The sequence below is a fragment of the Canis lupus genome, chromosome 19 (assembly GCF_048164855.1).
Source record: "Canis lupus baileyi chromosome 19, mCanLup2.hap1, whole genome shotgun sequence".
Classification (NCBI taxonomy): domain Eukaryota; kingdom Metazoa; phylum Chordata; class Mammalia; order Carnivora; family Canidae; genus Canis; species Canis lupus.
The window spans coordinates 46,952,413-46,974,779 of NC_132856.1; the positions used below are offsets into that span (position 1 = coordinate 46,952,413).

The 22,367-nt window shown below is 50.8% G+C and overlaps 1 protein-coding gene across 4 annotated transcripts in view; it reads right to left on the reverse strand.

The window, feature by feature from the left end:
* SLC27A1 (solute carrier family 27 member 1) overlaps positions 1 to 22,367 on the reverse strand; it is a 32,060-nt gene that overhangs the window by 8,983 nt on the left and 710 nt on the right. For 3 of the 4 annotated variants that reach the window (XM_072786806.1, XM_072786807.1, XM_072786804.1), the window contains exons 2-7: positions 21,196 to 21,363; positions 4,645 to 5,039; positions 4,351 to 4,512; positions 4,187 to 4,256; positions 3,337 to 3,428; positions 3,156 to 3,265 (exon numbers count right to left, since the gene is read on the reverse strand). In XM_072786806.1, the coding sequence (XP_072642907.1) occupies positions 3,156 to 3,265; positions 3,337 to 3,428; positions 4,187 to 4,256; positions 4,351 to 4,512; positions 4,645 to 5,039; positions 21,196 to 21,362 (996 nt within the window). In that variant the 5' untranslated portion in view covers position 21,363. Of the gene's footprint in view, positions 1 to 3,155; positions 3,266 to 3,336; positions 3,429 to 4,186; positions 4,257 to 4,350; positions 4,513 to 4,644; positions 5,040 to 21,195; positions 21,364 to 22,108; positions 22,259 to 22,367 lie in introns of those variants that run through there. The other variant, XM_072786805.1, reaches the window with a different exon arrangement.

A 22,367-nucleotide genomic window follows, 5' to 3' on the forward strand; every position in this document is an offset into this window, starting at 1 on the left:
TGATACTGGCATCTAATGATTCGGGTCAGGAGTGCTGCTGAATATCCTACAGTGCACAGAATGCCCACCCGCACCCCAGAGAATGATCCAGCCCCAAATATCCTTAGCATTATGGTTGGAAAATGCTGTGCTGGACCCAACAACTCTCAATGGACAGGAAATACCAGGGACAGAGGAACATGTTAAGGGACACCCCAGCAACATCCAGACAGGGAAAATACTACAGGACACACAACCCTTCAGTAAGTGCCTTACAAAATGGAAGAAAGGAGAGACAAGGGGCTCCTACAGATGAAGGGATTCTCATGAGACACATCGACTGGTCAAAATGTGTGGGTCTTATCTAAAAAGGATTTTTTTTTTCAAATTATAGAAATGGGGAAAACCAAATTTTGACACAATGAGACACGGGGGTTGAGCCGCTGCCCGGATTTCTGATGATGCTGAGAGCTCACTGTCACTTTTTAGCTGTGATGATGGTGCTGAGCTTATAGGGTTTTAGGGTTTTTTCCCCCCCCTTTTTTTGTTGTTGTGTTCACATGTATGGAACATAAAATTTACCATCTTAAGCACTGTTAAGTGTACCGTTCAGTACTATACTTTTTTAAGATTTTATTTATTTATTCATGAGAGACAAGAGAGAGAGAGAGAGGCAGAGACATAGGCAGAGGGCAGCCCCGGTGGCGCAGCGGTTTAGCGCCGCCTGCGGCCTGGGGTATGATCCTGGAGACCCTGGATCGAGTCCCACGTCGGGCTCCCTGCATGGAGCCTGCTTCTCCCTCTCTCTCTGCCTGTGCCTCTGCCCCTCTCTCTCTCTCTGTGTGTGTGTCTCTATGAATAAATAAATAAAATCTTAAAAAAAAGAGAGAGAGAGAGACATAGGCAGAGGGAGAAGCAGGCTCCCTGTTGGGAACCCAATGCAGGACTCAATCCCAGGACCCCAGGATCATGACTTGAGCCAAAGGCAGACGTTCAACCACTGAGCCACCCAGGTACCCCCCCCTTTTTAAAGATTTTTCGCTTCAGTAGTTTAAGGACACTCACACTGTTCTGCAGCCACCACCATCCATCAGAACGCCTTTCATCTTGTAGAACTGAGATTCTGTCCCCACTAACCGCTGACTCCCCGCCCCCCCCAGCCCCAGGTGTTTGCCATCCTCCTTCTTTATGACTGACTGTGTCGACTCTAAGCCCCTCATCAAAGTGGAATCATACAGCACTTGTCTTTGGTGACCAGCTTCTTTCACTCAGCACGATGTCCTCAAAGTCTATCCATGTTGCAGAATGTGCAAGAATTCCTTCCTCTTTAAGGCTAAATAATATTCCATCATATGAATACACCACATGGTGCTTGTCTATCCACCTGCTGATGGACACTGGCTTGCTGCCACTTTTTCGCCATTGTGAATAATGCTGCTTGTTGTGAATGTGGCTATATGAAAGACTCTGCTTTCCATTCTTTTGTTTTAAAAACCGTCCTTACCAGACACAAAAGGCTACACAGTGTGATTCCCATTTACAAGAAACATCTGAAACAGGCAAACCCAAACCCATAGAGAGAAAAGGTAGATGAGGGGTTGGTTGCCCAGGGGCTGGGGGATGAGGGGACAGGGATGAGGGGTGAGTGCTAATGCAGATGGGCTTTCCCTTTGGGGGGATGCAAATGTTCTGGAATTAGAGTGATGGTTATGCAGCACTGTGCATATATATACTAAACACTACTGAGCTGTCCACTTTAAAAATGGTTTATTTTATACGAATTTTGCCTCAAAAACAAAATAGTTCTCATCTTTCAGAGATTTTCCTCAAACATCTATGACGGAAACACACTGTTCTCTGGGGCTTGCTTCGCAATGATGCAGAAGGAGGAAAGTGGGTGGGGCTGGCCAGGGGCAGGATGGGGTGTTCGAAGGCCCCTGGGGCCAGTGACAGATGCCTGGCCTATACTTTCTGTCCATGTTCGTGAGTACAGGCTTTGCCCACTACCCCCAAAGCAGAGTGTTCCTAGGAAAGCTTTCACAAGTTGAAATGGCATAAAGCAAAGCATATCCCTTGCTTTCCAAAAGTCTGAAATACACCACTTCACTTTTATGAAAGATCCATTAAATGGGTGTTTTCGAAAAAAAGAAAAATCTTCTTCGGATTTCTTTTGGTTTAGTGAACTCAGGTATCGATGTAGGTCTTTCCCCAAAGTGAAGCGATGCAACTGGAGCTTTCAGAAAGTAGGGGATACGTACATTCACAACTCTCAATTATCAAGTTCGTACAAAAACAGACTGCCTTGTCTTTCAAGATTTGATTTAACAATGTACCTCAAGAACTCCCCACAAGCAAAATGGAAAATCCTCAAAAGTGAGCAGATCACAGTTGTTGCCCCAAAGGGTCCCCAGGATGCCAGCCCAGAGCCTCCACCCTGCCCAGCTGTGTGACCTGGGAAGCCGGTCTGATCTCTCTGGGCCCCATCTGTCCAAGGTGAGGTGGTCACCTGCCAATTTGCCAGTCCCTGGCCACACCCCATTCTCTCCTCTCCTCACCCCTTCTCCCTGGAAGAAGGTGCTAGCACCTGTATTCCTACCCCCAACAGGGCCCTGAAATCCTCAGCCTGGTTTCCTTTCACTGTGGAGGGGAGAAGAGAGGAAAGGATGGGTCCCAGCCCCCTTCTCTCCCTGATCCAGGACTGTGGATGTCCTCCACCTCTACTCATGCTTACGCCTCTGGAAGCCCCACACCTTGTGGCCCTAGCCAGCCCAGGGTGGTGGCTGTACCCACTGGTTTTATTTCCTGATTTCCTGCAGCCACCAGCAGGGAAGACTCCTGGGGCACAGGGTGTATTCCTTAGAGAACTCAGGCAGCCTGGGACCAATCCCAGTTGCAGGACAGGCCTCAGTTTCCCCACCTGCAAAATGGTCTTCGTGATGCCTTATGCCCACTCCCACGTAGTCGTAAGGATCCACTGTGTTTACAGGTGGAAGGTTTAGTCTGGGGCTGGGCACAGAGCTCGTGCTCAGGAAACCCCAGCTACCCTCCTGTTCCCCTCCAAAGCAGCCATTCTGGGGTGGGGGGGGTGGTCTGGAGGGGGGCTGGGAGAGTGGCTGCGCCACAGTGGTGGCCCAGCAGGTGGAAGGCGGGACGGCGCAGGAGGGGCGGGGCCTGACCGTGCAGTTGTACTTGACGCAGTCATCCCAGAAGCGGCTGGCTGAGAACTTCTTGCGGAGGACCACCGTCAGCCCGTAGATAAGACACTGCCCCACGCCCATGATGTTCCCTGCAGAGGGCGGGCTCGGTGAGGGGTCCCCAGTCCCTGGCCCCCACCCCGCCCCCACCTGCCCGCGGTACCTGCCGTGTGGTACAGGGGTAGGCAGTCATAGAGCACGTCTGCCACCTGCATGCTGTAGGCGTGGTGGCCGAAGGCTGCGATGCGGTAGTACCTGCGGGAGGCGCGGAGTGCAGGGGCTGGGACTTACATCCTCCAGGGTGTGGGAGTGGGGGAGGCGGTGCAGGGAGGGGGACACAGCAGGGACCCAGGCAGAGCCAGGCCAGCTCACCGGGGTGCAGGAGAGGAACTTGCAGCTAACAATTGTTGATGGTGCTAGGGGCCATGAGGAATACCAGAGAGCAGAGAAACAGAGAGGGGCTGAAGGTGACACAGCCCAAGGGATTAGGGGATTCTGTGGGGCAATGGCAGAGGGAGAGGGGGGTGACATATGAGTTGAGACCTAGTGAGAAGGAGCCATGGAGGTGAGCTGGGGAAGAGCATCTAGGTGGAGGGCACAGCATGTGCAAAGGCCCTGAGGCCAGAAGGACCTTGGCCCATCTAAGGAAGTATAAGGGACTGAAAGGACATGAGCGAGGCGGGAAGAGGAAGAAGAGGACAGCAGAGAATTGTCAGCGGTTGCACAACACGAGTCTGGATTTTTCTCCAAGGGCCAAGGCAGGTACAAGCAAGTCTGGCACAGGGGAGGTCTGATTTAAGATTTTAAACCCTCTGTGGCCCCTGAGGGAGGCAGGGCCATTACGGGCAGGGGCAAGAGCAGTGCTGTCCCGGGATGGGCCATGGGTTTTATCCGATTAAGATAGAAATGTCCCTAAGATTCCCAGCAAGAGCAGAGGGAAGGGGTCTTCCCCACCCCGGAAGACGACCTGGAGTCACTCCCCAAAGCTGGGGAGTAATGCCGGGGTCCCTTACCTGCTGTGCACTACAATGGCAGCCTTGGGCAGCCCCGTGGTCCCTGAGGTATAGATGTAGAAGAGTCGATCTGCAGGAGATGCACGTGTTGGAGACCGAGGACTCGGTGGGTGGGCGGGGGACAGGGTGGGCGTCGGCAGAAGGGCGTCCCACCCTAGCCTCACCATCCATGCCCTTGTCCGGGGGCTGTGCCAGGGGCGCTGTGGAGGCCTCCTTCAGCAACGGGTCCAGGAGCTGGGTGTCTGGCAAGATGCCCTCGGGCCCCAACTCTCCAGAACAGAACTTGAGCAGGCTCTTCCCCAGCTGTCCGCTCACCTCGGCCACCGCTGCAGCCCAAAGCGCATGTCACGGTCAAGGATAGCCAGGGCCCCTCCCAAGGCCTGGGGTGCACCGCACCATCTCCCCGGCCCGGAAAGCCCCGGGCCCCCGCTCAGGGCGATCCCTGCACCCAGCCTCACCTGCCGTCAGCTCCCCTCCGAAGATGAGGGCCTTGGCACCGGAGGTGCCCAGGCAGAAGGCCAGGGGCTCCCGCCGCAGGTTAACATTGAGCAGCGCGGCTTCCACGCCCACCTTGGCCAGGCCCAGCCACAGCCCCACGAACTCCGGCCGGCCCTCCAGGAAGATGGCCACCACGTCACCTGGTGTGAAGCCCAGCTGGCAGAAGAGGTTGGCCACAGCGTTGGAGTAGGCATCCAGCTGCGCGAAGGTCCAACACACGTCGCTGCCCGCGTCCACCAGCGCCAGGCGGTCGGGCTGCTGCTGTGCCACCACCTGGAAGATCCGCGGGATGGTGTGGCGGGCGCGCTGGTGGTGCCGCAGCTCCAGACGGACGCGGATCAGCACCAAGAGGGCACTGGGAGGGGCGATGGAGGGGATGGTGTCACTGGGTGCCCTACCTGGCCTCCAGAAGACTGCTCTGAGCCTCAGCATCTCCATCTGGAGAAAGCGGAGGAAGAGGTCTCTGTGCCCCCAAGGATGCCAAACATTCAACAAGGACCTTTTGGTTGCTGGGTCTCTTGGGGTACCAAGGGCATAGAGAGGGCTATTTACCAACCAACCCAGAAGTACCTAGATTGTCAAAGCTGGCCATGCCATGCCATGTAAATCAGAGTCACTCAGTCCTTCTCCACCAGCTAGCTCAGTGACCCCGAGGGAGCCAGGGTGCAGTCCTGTCCTTGTTTCTCTCTCCTAGGACGTCCAGAGCCTCCCATGGATCTCACCACCACCTTCAGCCTGGATTCCTCATGCTGCACCCATCCTAACCTGGTGTCCTCATCACCTCCTCCAGGAAGACTTCCAGGGCTTGGCCCCTGTCCTGTGCCCACTGCTTTTCCATCAAGGCATACAGTCCCCACCGTGGGGCCAGACTGAGGCAGGAAATGCTTTCTTGTCCACCTTGGGAGCTCTCCTTATCCCCTATATTCCATCAAAGCCCCTGTGCAGAGCCACTTGGTAAGGGGTTTGTTCCCCACCATCCCTGGATTGTGAGCACCCAGGAGAAGTCACACCTGCACTGGCCGAGAACCCAGGCACATACTAGGTGCTGGATAAACAGACCGGACTGTGCTCATATCCCCAAATCTGGACCTCAGTGTGCCCTCCATCCCTAGAGGTAGCAGCCAGCACAGTGGCAAACTTTTTCCACTTCCTGCCAAATGATGAGCACCTACTGCGTGCCAGGCCCATGATAGGCAAGACCCAGTGGTGACCTGGACATAACCTTTCTCCCCCTCCAACTTTCTCCCACTCCACCTCACTTTACATCCTGCTCCCCTGCCACCTCCCCCTTGTTCACTAACTCCCACCACAGGGTCTTCTTGCTGTTCCTTGAACACACCCAGCAAGCTCCTACCTCAGGGCCTTTGCACAGGCTGTGCCCTCTGCCTGGACCACTCTTCTGCCAACATCTACATGGCTCCTCCCCCACTTCCATCAGGTCTGGGCTCAAATGCCACCCTCTCAGGTGGCCGTTTCAGGATGCCCATCTATTAATGTACCACCACCCCCTCCCTTCTCTGGTCCCTGGTTTGTTTGTTTGTTTGTTTGTTTGTTTCAACACAGCACTTACACTGTCAAATTTCATATGCAACTTTCTGATTTACCATCTTGCCCCTGGGCTATCTCTCCCTGCTGTGAATGACAGGGACTCATGTCTACCTTGTTCTAGGCCCTGGAGAGGCAGCAGTGGAGATAGATGGGGGCCCCATTCTCCTGAAGCACAGGGAGCCTGCCACAGATAATCCCATAGGACAGTGTTGGAGGGAGGGAGAGAGGCCTCTGGAGCTCCCAGGCCAGGCCTGAACTAGCAGCCACATCTTTGCGGCTGGCCAGATCTCTGGTGAGAGGAGGGGCAGCCACACATGAGCAAGGTCTCAGGGCAGGCATGGGGACAGCTTTGAGGAGCATAAACAAAGAGTCTTGGGCAAGTTGCTGGCCACCGACTCCCTCTGGATGCCTGCCCTGTTACTCTCAGGGTGGTTGACAACCTCCCAGAAACAAACCCTGCTGGGGCGCCTGGATGGCTCAGTGGTTGAGTATCTGCCTTCGGCTCAGGTTATGATCCCGGGCTCCCCACAGGGAGCCTGCTTCTCCCTCCGCCTATGTCTCTGCCTCTCTGTATGTCACGAATAAATAACTAAAATCTTTTATTTTTTTATTTTTAAAAATTTAAAAAAGATTTTAGCTATTTATTCATGAGAGACACAGAGAGAGAGAGAGAGAGAGAGAGAGAGGCAGAGACACAGTCAGAGGGAGAAGCAGGCTCCACGCAGGGAGCCGACATGGGACTCAATCCCGGGTCTCCAGGATCAGGCCCTGGGCTGAAGGCAGGTGCTAAACTGCTGAGCCACCTGGGCTGCCCAAATAAAATATTTAAAAAAAAGAAAAAGAAATGAACCCCGTTAACCAGAGAGCTCTGCTCCTAGAAGCCCCTGTTTGCAGTGACCAGGGGATGTGACACCTGCGCCTGACAGGAACCTGGCACATAGAAGGTGCTCAGTAAGCAGAGGCTGAACAACTATATTCAAGCCCCTAAACCTGGAGCCCCATGTCCTACCCCTCCCTGGTGACCAGTCCTTCACTAATGCCCCAGACAGCGAGCACCCACTTTGCACAGGCGAAGCTGATCAGCTGGGAGAAGCAGATCAGTGGGGGCAGGGGGCTGGGGCCGGGTCAGAGGCAGGGTGGGTGGCAGGGATACGATGGCAAAGGGGCAGGAGTCTTGTGGGGCAATAGGAATGTTCTGTATCTTGATGGTGGTGATTACTTGGTTGTGGACCTTGGTCAAAACCCACAATGTTTTGGTAATCAAATAACCAATCTAGGTAATAAAATAACCTAGAATGGGTTATTTTATTATATGTAAATGATACCTCAAAAACAACCCATGAGAACAGAGCATATTGGTGGTTGCTAGGGACTGAGGGGAAGGGGGAATGACTGCTCATGGGAATGGGGTTTCCTTTTAGGGTGATGGAAATGTTCTGGAACCAGACAGAAGTGGTGGTTATGTAACAGAATGTGCTCCATGTCACTAACATAAATTTTTAAAAAAGAGTTTATGTATTTATTCATGAGAAACATAGAGAAGGAGGCAGAGATACAAGCAGAGGGAGAAGCAGGCTCCCTGTGGGGAGCCCAATGCAGGACTCGATCCCAGGACCCTGGGATCACAACCTGAGCCAAAGGCAGATGCTCAACCACTGAGCCACCAGGCGTCCCACTAATGGAAATTTTATAAGTGCTTTATTTACTACAAGAAAACCAAACAAGATAATTCACAAAGACTATCTTGCAGCAAGGTTAAAAAGGGAGAGTCCTTGCCTTCCAGAGACAGATTCTAGAAAACTAACAGGGGAAAGGATGCACCAGTGGGACTCAGACAGTGGAGGAAGAGCCTGTGAAGGTTATGGATGCTGGAGGATGGGCCTATGGGCTCATTACACTATTCCCTCCACTTCGGTAGGCACAAAATCTACCATAATAAAATCTTTTATTAATTTTTATTTTGGGGAAAGAGAGGAAGAGGAGAGGGATAGAAATAATCTTAAGCAGGCTCCACGCTCAGCACGGAGCCTGCAGTGAGGCTGGATCTCATGACCCCGAGATATGACCTGAGCTGAAAAGAGGAGTCAGATGCTTAACCAACTGAGCCACCCGACACCCTCCCCACCGAAATGTTTTAACCTTCCACAAAGGGCCTGTGAGGCCCCGCCTGCCTCACCCCCATCTGTCTACCCACTTCATCACTCTATTCCTCTAGCTTGGTCTCACCTCCTTCTCTGATTTTCAGCACAGCAAAAGGTCCTGCCCCAGGGCCTTTGCCCATGTGGTTCCCACTCCTGGCATATTCTGCCCCAGACCTCTCATCAAGGTTCCTTCACATCCTCTGCTTGTGTCTCTGCCTCTCTCTCTGCATCTCTCTGTGTCTCTCATGGATAAATAAAATAATAAAATAAAATATAAAAAAATAAAATAAATAAAATTTGGGCAGCCCGGGTGACTCAGCCGTTTAGTACTGCCTTCAGCCCAGGGCATGATCCTGGAGACCCGGGATCAAGTCCCACATCGGGCTCCCTGCATGGAGCCTGCTTCTCCCTCTGCCTGTGTCTCTGCCTCTCTCTCTCTGTCTCTCATGAATAAATAAATAAATAAAATCTTTTTAAAAAAATTAAATTAAAAAAAAGGCAGGTCCCATTTCCCCACCCCTCGGGAAGGGGCAGACTTACGGACTCACGCCTAAGGAAGAGAACACGGCAGTAGTGATGCTGTGTGACTTCTGAGACTGGGGCACAAAGATGACACCCCTTCCTCCAGGCCTGCAGATGTTCTCACACTCTCTGGGGACAGTAGCCCTGGGAACCCAGCACTGGATTGCAAGGAAGCCCAGGCCACATGGAGAGGCCACTTGTAGGTGTTCTAGTGACACGTGAGAGTGAACAAAACTTCAGGGGATTCTGGCCTCAGATTTTGAGTCTTCCGGCTGAGGCCCCAGACGTGGTAGAGCAGGTAAGATGGTGACATCTGAATTCCTGACCCACAGAAGCCACAGGAAATCACACTGAGCATTGTTTTAAGCCCCTGGGCTCTGGGGTAATTTGTTACACAGCCACGGAACTGATGGGTAACGGATACACTCCCAGCCTGTTTTATTCCTTCAGGGTGATCGTCACAATCTAAAACTACCATATCCCTTTATTGGTTTCCTGGATTTTTTGTCAATTTCTATGAGAGCAAGCATGCAGTCTGTCTGTCTGTTTTGTCCAGGGATACAGTACCGGCACTAACCACAGGGTCTGGAATGTAAGGACCATGCTGATGTCCACACTCAAATGCAGCCCTGCCTCCTCTGCCTGCACACAACTGTAGTTGTTGAAGAGCATCCCTGAAAATTCATGTCCATCCAAAACCTCAGACTGTGACCTCAATTGGAAGGAGGGTCTTTGGGGCACCCAGGTGGCTCAGATGGTTGAGCGTCTGCCTTTGGCTCAGGACATGATCTCAGGGTCCTGGGATTGAGCCCCACATCAGGCTCTCTGCTCAGCAGGAAGTCTGCTTCTTCTCTGACTCTCCCCATCTCATGCTCTCTCTCTCACTCTCAAATAAATAAACAAAATCTTTTTTTAAAAAAAGGAAATAGTATCTTTATAGATATAACTAGAGTAAGTTTGAGATGAGGTCATCCTGATTCCCCCAGCAGGATCTAAATCTAACGACAGGTGTCTTCTTAAGAAGAGAGAACACAGGGCTGGGGGAATGGGGTAGCTGGGTGATGGGCATTAAGGAAGACATGTGATGTGATGAGCACTGGGTGTGATACGCAACTGATGAACTGTTGAACACTACATCTGAAACTAATGATGTACCATATGTTGGCTAATTGAATTTAAATTGGAAAAAAAAAGAAGAAGAGAGAAGACAGAAACACAGGGGAGGAGACTGGAGCCACAAGCCTTGCAACACTTGGAGGCCTCAGAAGCTGGAAGAGGCAAGAGAGGATTTCCCCCTACAGTCACTCAAGGGAGCATGCCCTGCCAACACCTCGATTGCAGGCTTCTGGTCACTAGAACTTTTGAGAAGACAAATTCCTGTGGTTTTAAGCCACCAAGTTGTTGTTTTTTTTTTTTTTTACATTTTATTTATTTATTCATGGGAGACACAGAGAGAGGCAGAGACATAGGCAGGGGGAGAAACAGGCTCTCTGCCGGAAGCCTGATGCGAGACTCAATCCCAAGACCCCGGGATCATGACCTAAGCCAAAGGCAGATGCTCAACCACTGAGCCACCCCGGTGTCTCTAAGCCACCAAGTTTGTGGTCATTTGTTACGGCAGCCCCAGGACACTCATACAGTGGCCATGGGCAGGTGCGTCCCTCTCTGGGCCTCATGGTAAATGGGGACGATAAGATCCTACACCTCCTAGGTCGTGGTAGGGATAAAAGAGGTAGATGTAGATCTCTGAAGACGGGACCTAGCCTGTCCTATAGTCTCAGTAAACTCTGTTGCTATCCTTTCCCCACGGAAAGAAGCACCTGTCAGTAAGGAATCAGAAGTAAATTAGCACTTTATCTACCCAGAAACTTCATTCATATCCACACTGCAAGGAAGAGAGAGGAACAAGCAAGTTATAAGAGCAGGGGCCAGCCCAGGAAGCCCTCAGGGGTAAGGGTCAAGGAGGAGGCAGGACTGCTTCAAGTATCGGCCCAGGAGCTCTGAGCCCCAGCACAGCCCAGATGGGAAAGGTGGCCTGGAGTTCACGGCCTTTGTTCCAATCCTGCTCCACTGCCCACCAGTCTGGGGCCCGGGCAGACCCGGCTCTCTATATATAGGCCTGTTTCCTTACTTGGAATGCCAGAAGCCTGAGCCTAATGACCTCCACGGTGTCCTCCAGCTCAGCACAGCGTAGGTCCTGCCATTGCCCTATTTACAAACAGAAGTAGGGCCCAGAGCAGCGACCCAAACAACGCAATTCTCAGCCTAATACCTGTCAAGTGTGTTAAGTGCCTGGCCAAGAAGAGGGGTTGAAGAAGAGGGGTCCGTTGTTACTCTGCCCAGCAGGATCCTGCCTCCGGGCTTTGCACCCGCTCTTCCCTCAGTCTGCAACTCTCTCTCTCCCCACGTCTTTGCAAGGCTGGCTCCTCTCACCTGTCAAATTGTGCGGAGGGCTCTGCACTCACCCCCCTGGCTGAAGTAGCCACTAGCTCACCCCAACATGTTCGATCCTTCTCGTCATTTTTCCTGATATTTTCTTATTTCCTCATTGCCTTCTCGGTTATTCTTCTCCCTCACTAGGCCATGGGCTCCACAGGACAGGAAAAGTACCTGCCACCTTCACAGCCTGTCACATTGACCATGGTATCCCCCAAGCCCAGACAGGGGTCCTCGGGGGGTGGGTAGAACAAATGACTTTCTCCGATGCAGACTAGCCCAAATCTGACCATCTCAGCAGCCCAGCCTGGCCCCCACTATCACACCACGGAACCAGTGCTGCAGTCAGCTCACTCTGGTCTCCTGGGTCTGCCCTGGGCCAGACCCCACTCCCTGCACAATGGGATGAATGGTGGTCTCCAAAATATACGTCTAACTCCTGGCCCCTAGAATTTGTAAAAGTAGCCATAATGCGGGGAAAGGGTTTTTGTAGATACAATTGAAGATCTTGAAGAGGTCATCTTGGAATAGGGTGGGCCCTCAATCCAATGACAAATGTCCTTAAAAGAAACAGAAAAGGAGGGGGCTCCCTGGGTGGCTCAGCGATTTAGCACCTGCCTTTGGCCGGGGCGTGATTCTGGAGTCCCGGGATCGAATCCCACATTGGGCTCCCTGCATGGAGCCTGCTTCTCCCTCTGCCTGTGTCTCTGCCTCACTCTCTCTGTGTCTTTCATGGGTAGCTAAATAAAACCTTTAAAAAAAAAAAGAAAGAAACAGAAAAGGAACCACAGACACAGAAAAAAAAGCCATGTGAAAACGGAGGCAGAAAAAAAAAAAAAAAGAAAAGAAAACGGAGGCAGAGATTTGGAGTGGACATAACCTCAAATCGAGGAGCAGTGCACCAGCAGCCACCAGAAGCCAGGAGAGAGGCACGGGAGATTCTCCCTCAGAGCCTCCAGAAAGATCCAACCCTGCCTACACCTTGATTTCAGACTTTTGGCCTCTCTGGCTATAGTGGAATAAATTTCTGTTGTCTTAAGTCACCCAGTTCATGCCACTTTGCTCCAATAGCCAGGGGAAACAAATACAGGCACACCTCAGAAATAGTATGGGTTTGGTTCCAGACCACTACAATATGGCAATATATCACCACAAAGCAAATCAAATGAAGCTGTTTCCTCGGGTATAGAGAAGTTACGTTGATGCTATAATTCATTAAGTAAGTGATAGCATTACATCTAGAAAAACAATGTATCTTACTCCAAAAAATACTTTATTTAGCTCCTTTCTTTAGCTAAAAAAATGCTGACCATCATCTGAGGCTGCGGTGAGTTATAATCACTGATCACAGATCACCATAACCAATATGATGATAATGAAAAAGTTTGAAATATTACAAGAATTACCAAAATGTGACATCGAGACATAACGTGAACAAGTGCTATGAGAAAAATGACGCCAAGAGATGAGCACAACACTGAGTTGCATCCTGCATCTCCCCTGAGAGGATCAGCCTGGCAAACCCGCAGCAGGTGCTCAGCCATTCCCATGTGGGGTTTGTTCCTAAGATTTGCTCCGATGGGAATCCCCAGTAACACCTATTTCATGCCAGGAGGACCCCCAACAGCTTCTTCAAGGAAGCCCCTCGGCAACACCCTAAAGATCTTCCTCCAAGAATACCTGCATCCCCTCCTGAGAAATCACAGTCTCTAGAGATCCCCAAGCAATCGGAGTACATAGCACCCACACACACAAATCCTGAACCCCCCAAATCTTACACAGATCCCAAACTCTCAAAGAGCGTGCTGGCCACAGAGAAACCAGTAAATGGCCCTGAGGAGACAAACACCCTTCAGAAACCCTAAAAGTCCCTTACAGATCCCCCAAGAAGCCCCCTCATCCCTCGCCCTCCGAGAAAGCTCTAAAAAATCCAAAGTATCTTGACAGCCCCCAAAGACCACTGAGTCACCACTATGGACCCGTTAGGGACCTACCAGAATCCTTGAAGAGCCCCTAGGGGCCTCTCACCAGCACCAAGTCCCCATAGAGACCCCCCAAATACCCACAGCCTCCCGATCGCCCCAGCTCTCTGGGACCCCCTAAAACTGACAATAATAATTTAAAAAGAAGTATTGGGGGGCAGCCCGGGTGGCTCAGCGGTTTAGCGCCACCTTCAGCCCAGGGTATGATCCTGGAGACCCAGGATTGAATCCCAAGTCAGGCTCCCTGCATGGGGCCTGCTTCTGCCTGTGTCTGTGCCTCTGTGTGTGTGTGTATGTGTCATGAATAAATAAATAAAATATTTAAAATAATAATAATAATATAAATAAAAAACAAATAAACAAACAAATAAATAAATAAATAATGTCTTGGGCACCTGGGTGACTCAGTTGGTTGAGCATCCAACTCTTGACTTTGGCTCAGGTTATGATCTCAGGTCATGGGATCAGGCCTCACATCAGGCTCCACATTCAGCGGGGAGTCTCCTTGAGAGTCTCCCTGCCCCTACCGCCTGTTGCATATATTCACACACTCTCTCTCTCAAATAAATCTTTTTTAAAAAATGAAGTCTATAAAAAATTAAAAATAAAATCTATTAATTTAAACAAGTAACAATCACATTAAGGAATTTCAGGGACACCTGGGTGGCTCAGTGGTTGAGCATCAGCCTTTGGCTCAGGGCATGGTTCCAGGATCCAGGATTGAGTCCCGCATGGGTCTTCCTGTGAGGAGCCTGCTTCTCCCTCTGCCTATGTCTCTGCTTCTCTCTCTGTGTGTCTCTCATGAATAAATAAATAAATATTTTTAAAAAGAAATTTCAGGGGATCCCTGGGTGGCGCAGCAGTTTGGCGCCTGCCTTTGGCCCAGGGCGCGATCCTGGAGACCCGGGATCGAATCCCACATCAGGCTCCCGGTGCATGGAGCCTGCTTCTCCCTCTGCCTATGTCTCTGCCTCTCTCTCTCTCTCTCTGTGACTATCATAAATAAATAAAAAAATTAAAAAAAAAAAAAAGAAATTTCAAATGTGAGGGCATAAGTCAAGCATGAATAGAAAAGTTAGAAGGTATATTTGAAGAAATATCATAGAAAGTAGGATAAAAATGTTGAGATGGAAAAGAAAAAAGAAAATTAGAGAACCAGTCCAGAAAATCCAACACTACATTTATTCAACAAATAGTTATTAAGCCAAGCACTGTTCTAGGTATTGAATAACGGGAGTTCTAAGAAGAACAAAGGACATAAAGGTAAGTAAATCATCAATACATTCAAGAAAATTTCATTGACCTGAAACCAACCAACAAACCATACAATGGATGGAAGTAGCCCACCATCTTGAAAAGATCCAACAAGCTTCCAGAAAGAAAAATACAGATCAGGAATTAGGAGAGTTTCAGACTTCTCAACAATAATCATGTGAGAAGAAATGTCTTCAGTTTTGAAGGAAAATAATTTCCAACCTAGACGTCTATACCCATACCATCAGTCAAGTGTGAGGGTGGAAATAAAAACGTTTTCATACATGAATGGTCTCAAAAAACTAATTTCTCATCACAATTTCTCCAAAAGCCAATAAGGGTGTGCTGCAACAAATCAAAAGAGTAAACCAAAGAAGAAAACCACCAGGGATCCATGAAACAGGGTGTCTAACCCAAGACAGAAGTAATGCCAATCCTCAGGAAGGTGGCTATGATCAGGCCTGGAGTTATGGTTATGCACCAGGTGCAGAGGGCAACTAGCCTACCCTGGACAATTTGAAGGCTAAAAGAGAGACTTCTCCAAAAAGGTGAAACTGAAATCCAATCTAATGCTATAGAATTCCTGAGAGAAGAAAGAGACAACTGTTGTTTGAGCTTAAAGTAAAGATAAATACCAAGAAAACTAATAAATATAAAGGCAATCAATAATCCCAAAGAAAATACATAAAGGTTGTTAATGAAATTAAAAAATGGTCATAGTATACTAGATGGCTGAACTGAGAACACTGTTAGCATCAAAACTATTTAAATACTGACATGTGACCTGACCAAATTATGATAATTGATAAGTCAATCCTTATTATTCACAGATTTCTTCATTACTAATTTGCCTGCTCACTAAAATTTATTTGTAACCCCCAAATCAACATTCACCTTACTTTCACAACCATTGGAGGACACACATAGAGTGGCAAAAAACATTGCATTATCAATGTGCGCATTCCCAGGTTAGGTCAAATTAAGGCAACACTCTGTCCTCTTATTTCAGCTCATATTGTAAACAAGCATCCTCTTGATAATCTATTTAGTGCCACACTTTTTGCATTATTGTCCTTTCTGCTGGTGATTTTGCTGTTTAAAATGGCCCCTGGGTATAAAGCTATCGAGTGTTCCCAAATACAAGAATGCTGAAATGTGCCTTACTTAGGAAGTTTTGTTCAGGCATGAGTTATAATGCTGTTGGCCATGAGTTCACTGGTAATGAGTCAAGAATCTATGTATTTTTTCAAAAGAATATAGGCGTGCTTGGCTGGTTCAGTCAGTAGAGAATGTAACTCTAAATCTCAGGATCATGAGGTCAAGCCCCACACCAAGCACAGAACTTATCTTAAAAAAAAAAAGCAGAATATATATAAAATAAAGTATCTTGGGATCCCTGGGTGGCGCAGCGGTTTGGCGCCTGCCTTTGGCCCAGGGCGCGTTCCTGGAGACCCAGGATCAAGTCCCACATCGGGCTCCCGGTGCATGGAGCCTGCTTCTCCCTCTGCCTGTGTCTCTGCCTCTCTCTCTCTCTCTGTGTGTGTGACTATCATAAATAAAAATAAAAATAAATAAATAAATATGGTTTACTTTAAAAAAATAAAATAAAATAAAGTGTCTTTAAGTAGAACAAACATAAAACAAGATTATGTATTGCTTGCTTGATAAAAATGTTGTAACCAGAGGTTTGCAACAACCTAACCCTGTATTTTCTCTGGGAACGATGGCTCAGTATTTGTTAATTCAATATTTGCAGTACACTTTTGTTCTTAAAGATTTCATTCATCTATTCATGAGAGACACACAGAGAGAGAGAGAGAGAGGAGAGAGAGAGAGAGAGAGAGGCAGAGACACAAGCAGAGGGAGAAGCAGGTTCCATGCAGGGAGCCCAACGCAGGACTCGATCCCAGGACTCCAGGATCACGCCCCAGGCCAAAGGCAGGCCCCAAACCGCTGAGCCACCCAGGTGTCCTACTTTTGTTCTTTTATAGAACAAAATTATTGCAAATAATGACAATCAACTATAATAATACTGGGACAATGAAGGTATGGGAATACGTGTCTGTTGGAAGGAGGGCGTACAGGCAATGTAGAGGGATAGGAAGAGAGTTAGGGCAAGGAGGGTAGAAGGATGCCACATCCTCTTCTTCCATGGAAGGAGATGACAAATCAAGTCCCCAACTGAAAAAATTCAGGTATTGTCCCATAAACCGTTTAGAGATAGGGAGTTAAAGTCCAAAAGATTCAGACAAGAGGTAACATTCATTCCAGGTAGACAAGGAAAAATGTGGGTGTGGGTGAAAGAAGCATGTAGCTGCCACTAGAGGTAGGAGACTTGAGTCTTTCATCTCAAAGCTTGTATGACTTTAGTAAAAGTAATATATAAAAATGGACAGAAAGTACCAGGTGAGAAATATGATGGAGAATGTGCAGCCATCTGTAGGCATGGAGAATAGGAAAGTCTGTGCATATTCCTGTAACTATATCTTGGGAAAGACATCGAAGAGGCCTCTGAGGAAGGAAACTGCAGGGCTGGGAGCAGCAAAGAAGATGACATTCACTGTAAACCTCTCTGTAACATTTGAATTTTGTACCATGTGGTATATGCTGATTATTCCACAAAAGAAGTAAAAACAAAATATTAAAAGATAGCTGTCTACACATCCACCTCCATGGACAGATTCTGATATCGGATCCATTCAGTAGTAAATAGAGTAGCTACGATGACCAGCTATGGCATTTCCTGAGCTACTATGTGCCAGGTACTGAGCTAACATGGCCACCCTCCAAAGTAGGGCCCTAAGATTCCCATGTGACAGGTGACAGAAAGAGGTTGGTGCTCAGAGGGGTGAATTAACATGCCCAAGGTCACACAGCAAGTCAGGGCAGAACAGCCCAGAACCAGGCCCCCAGCAGGGTCCCTCTGCTCCTCCTCAGGCTTGCCACAAAGCATTAATAGTCACCATGTACCATGTGGTGAGCCAAGTGCCCATGTTGTACACAGGAGATATTCAATTCATGCTTCTTGAAAAGGAAGGACTACATAAGGACTATTTTCACAGATGAAGGAACTGGGACTCAGAGGGTAATGCTCCTTGGGCCAGCAAGTGGCAGAGCTGGGGTCCACAGCTAGACACACTGGCTCCGGCCCTCCAGCTCCCAACCGTCCAGCCACCAGCTGATGGCAATCAGCACCAACTCATCCAAGTACCTACTGTGGACATAGCTCTCTTCTAAGAGCTTCCCATGAGTAAACTTGACAGAGCACCCCAAGAACCCCGTGAGCTGGTGTTATTTTTATAGCAGTGGGGAAAGGACCATCAGCAAGGCTGGGAACAACAGGAAGCAGCCCCCTTACAAAGAGGCCCCCCCCATCCAAAGAAGACACAGCAAAAACAGGAACTGAGATTGTAGCTTATCATGATCAGGTTACAAGAGCATTCATGACGCGGCCCAGCTCACACGGCCTGTCCCATCCTGCCCTCGCCCCCATTTTCTCTGGAGTACACCCACGTGGGCAGGCAGTGGACTCCAGTGCTCAGCTCCAGCCACATGCCTGGGCTGCCCCACCTGGCAGCAGCCCAAGACACCCCCACCCTGGGACAAAGAAGCCACTGTCTGCCTCTGGGCCCTTCCTGAGACCTTTTCTCATCCTTCTATTCCTTCTGCCCCCTCATGTTTTCACGCTGAGCTTCAGAGCACCATGGCAGAAAGAAACCAACAAGGATAAATAAATGTGATCAAATTTCATGCCACAAATACAGGAGACGGAATGAGGTGGGGAACTGTAGGCGAGTGCTTAAATATTTTCTGAACCATGGGCTTAAATGCAGCCCCCACCACCACCCCCAGCACAGCACAGCGGCTCAGAACATAGAATGCAGTGCCCTCATCCGTCCTTGGCTGTGCAATCCTTGGTAAATGACCTCATCTCTGTGCTTTGGTTCATCAGCCTGTAAAATAACACTGGTAGGCATTCCTTCTTCACAGGACTGTAGAACGCTACAAAGCCTGGTCCACGGAGAGGGCTCTATAAGCTGCATTAGTTAGCTATTGCTGTGTAACAAATTCCCTCCAAAATTACCAGCTAGATACATTTATTATCTCACAGTTTCTGAGGGTTAGGAAAGCAGGAGTGGCTTAGCTATGTGGTTCTGGCTGGGGGTGTCTTGTGCAGCTGCAATCAATGTGTTGACCGGGGCTGTGGTCATTTCAAGGTTTCACTGGGAGAGAATCCACTCCCAAGTTCACGGGTCTTTTTTTATTACTAATCTTAGATACAATCTCCCATTCCTTTTGCTGTATTCTATTCATTGGAAGTGAGTCACTACATCCAGCGCACATTCAAAGCAGAGGGGATCATATGAGTGTGAAGACCAGGAAGTTGGGCCATCTTCGAGGCTGCCTCTTATAGAAAAGTGTGTTAAGCCCTCTGTCAGGAAGTTGGAGTAGTCCTAGCTCCCGCCCCATCCACAGGGGAGACAGCCAGGAACAGGCACTCCAGCTCAATAAGGCAGAGCTGGGGCCTGGGCAAACCCAAGGAAGCTAGGGAAGGCCTGCCAGCCAACAAACATATCCCGTGTTCCTGCCATGTGCCACCCTTCGTGGAGGCCAGGGCTATGAAGACCAACACAGCCTCCACTGTGCCCCCAAAGGGCCCACAGCCTAATAGAGGGAAAGAGACTTAAATAATTACAAATGACAAATGCTGCTAGTGGTTACAAGTCAAGCTTTGGAGCCACACCCCCTGGGTTCAAATCTTGTCCCTACTACTTACCTGCTTTGTGACCCTGGGCAAGTGACCAAACTATGCTACACCTTAGTTTGCTCATCTGTAAGATGGGGACAAGAGAGTACCCACATCACAGGGTTGTTGGGAGGGCTTAAAGAAGTCATGTTTAGCCTGCTGCCTGGCATAGAGGGAGCACTCTGTAAATGTTGGCCATTCTGCCAAAAAGCAACAAGGTGAGAGGACATACAGGGACGCGGTGTCAGGAGAGGGCTCTCTGGGGTGACATTCAAGCCATGGCATGATGAAAATGAAGAGCAAAGAAAGAGTAATCCAGGCAGAGGGAGCAGCATACTTGCTGCCCAAAGTCCCTAGGGCTGGGCATGCTCCCTAGGGCTGAGCATGTTTAGGAACAGCAAAAAGGCCAGTGTAGGTGGAAGAGTGGCAAAAGAAAGGAGAAGAGATTGGGGACGTGGTCGGGAACCTCATGTGGTCTAAATTCTAAGGGCAACAAGGAAGCATGGGAGGGTGCTGAGTAGGAAAATTCAGCAAAGGGTCCCCTGAGAGAGGCAACATCATAAGGCATCAGCAGACAAAAGGAGGTCCAGTATGTTCCAGACAGAAGGAACATCCTGAGTCTGACAAGGCAAGTTGATATGAGGGTCAGGTGAACCTACGGAGGTGGGGAGTGGCAAGTGGGCAGATCCCAGCATAGGTCACAGCCCCTAGTGTCCAGCTGGAGGTTGAGTCTTACTCCTGCAGAGGACGGGGGTTGTGAAGGGTGTGTGAACAGACTGCATGGTCAAATCTGCATATCAGAAAGACCAAGGGCAGAGGCAGGGGTCAAGGCATGGAGAGAAAAGGATGAGCTCTAGAAGGTTCAGAACCAGTCAACTGGCAGTGGAACTTTCCCCAGCTCCACACCATTCCTGCTGCTCACAGAGCCTGTTTCTTTACCTTTACAATAGGTGAGTTCCTGCATCCTGCATCTCCCCTGAGAGGATCAGCCTGGCAAACCCACAGCAGGTGCTCAGCCATTCCCATGTGGGGTTTGTTACTAAGATTTGCTCCGATGGGAATCCCCAGTAACACCTATTTCATGCCAGGAGGACCCCCAACAGCTTCTTCAAGGAAGCCCCTCGGCAACACCCTAAAGATCTTCCTCCAAGAATACCTGCATCCCCTCCTGAGAAATCACAGTCTCTAGAGATCCCCAAGCAATCGGAGTACATAGCACCCACACACACAAATCCTGAACCCCCCAAATCTTGCACAGATCCCAAACTCTCAAAGAGTGCGCTGGCCACAGAGAAACCAGTAAATGGTCCTGAGGAGATAAACACCCTTCAGAAACCCTAAAAGTCCCTTACAGATCCCCCAAGAAGCCCCCTCATCCCTCGCCCTCCGAGAAAGCTCTAAAAAATCCAAAGTATCTTGACAGCCCCCAAAGACCACTGAGTCACCACTATGGACCCGTTAGGGACCTACCAGAATCCTTGAAGAGCCCCTAGGGGCCTCTCACCGGCACCAAGTCCCCATAGAGACCCCCAAACACCCACGGCTTCCCGATCGCCGCAGTTCTCTGTTGGGAACCCCCCTACCAGCTGCCCAAAGATCCCCAAGTTACCTTCCAGCTCCCTAAGGTCTCCCAAACAGCCTCTAGAATCTCGAAACCTATTCATCTCCCTCCAGAGACCCTCAAGCTGTCCCCTGCGGTTCCCCTCAGAGACCCCCAACCTGTCACTCTTTCGGGCCCCGGCCCCGCTCCCAGCCCCAATCTCACCTAAGCCTCGCCCCCAGTCTCCAAAACCGGTCTCCCCAAGCCCTCAGGACCCCCCATTTCCTGACCACCCCCAAGTCGCGGACCCAGCCGGGGGCCCAGGCGCCGACTGCACTCACAAGAGGTCCCGCCTTGCTGTCTTGCAGACGATGCGCAGGAAACGCCAGCCGCCACCGCCCACGTACACGCCGAGTGCCGCCGCCGCGCTCCAGCTCCACGGAAGCCCCAGCAGCCACAGCAGGACGAGCGAGACCACCGAGGCCGAGCCTGCACCGGGAGCCCGCATCCTGGGGAGGCGGAGAGCGCTGAGGCCGCGGGCCGCTGGGGCCCCGCCCCCACGGTCAGCTGGCTCCGCCCCCAGAGCGAGCTCCGCCTCCAGGCTCAGGCCCCGCCCCCGCGCCTGGAATTGGCCGGGTCCAGGACAGACCCCGCCCCCGGATCAGGGCTCCGCCCCGTCCTATGTTGGGCACAGGCCTTGTTCTTAGCCCGGCTCAGGCTTCTTTACCAAGTATTAGTCCAGGCCATGCCCTCAGACGCAGCTCTTCGACCCCGTCAGTCCCGGTCAAGCCCTACCCCGTGTCTTGACCTAGCGGCAGGACTCTGAACCCAAGTTGGCCCTACTCATGGGCTCCACACAGACACAGGTCCTTCCCAGCCACTTGACCAGCCCTTGCCTTGACCTAGCCTCCGTCCTCGGTTACAGGATCCACCCCCGTCCCCAAGCCTCTCCGCAGGTCCCGCTTTCCTCCAAGTCCCGCTTCTACCCTCACTCTGCCACTCACTGGGCCCCGCCCCCAGGTTGCCTTTGGTCCCGCCCACAGCCGCAAGCCCCGCCCACTCCAACGAGGCCCCTCCCCCTAGCCCCGGGCCTGGCCCGCCCCCAATCCCAGGCCCAGGTTCCACCCCTGGCCACTGGCACCGCCCTCAGGCTTGGGCCCAATCGTCACCCTCCGGGCCTCACTCGGGCGCACCTCGAGCCCCAGGCCCCTCCCCATCGGCCAGCCCAGACCCGCCCCAAGGCCCTCCTCCGACCTGTCTAGCTCAAAGCGCCTCAGCCGCTCAGCCGAGGTCCCCCTTTCCGGAGGCCACGACCATAGAGAGGGGCCCCGGGCCAGAGAGACGACGGCCAACGAGACCCAGGGGCTAGAACGGCCCGGGGAGCGCGGCCGCGGTCTTCCGGACGCCCAAGCCGCTCCCCCCGCCCGCCCCCGCGCGCCGTTCCGAAAGCACGTGCGCCCGCGGCCGGGGGCGTGGCTCCAGCCTGAGCCCCAGATAGCTGAAGGATTCCTAG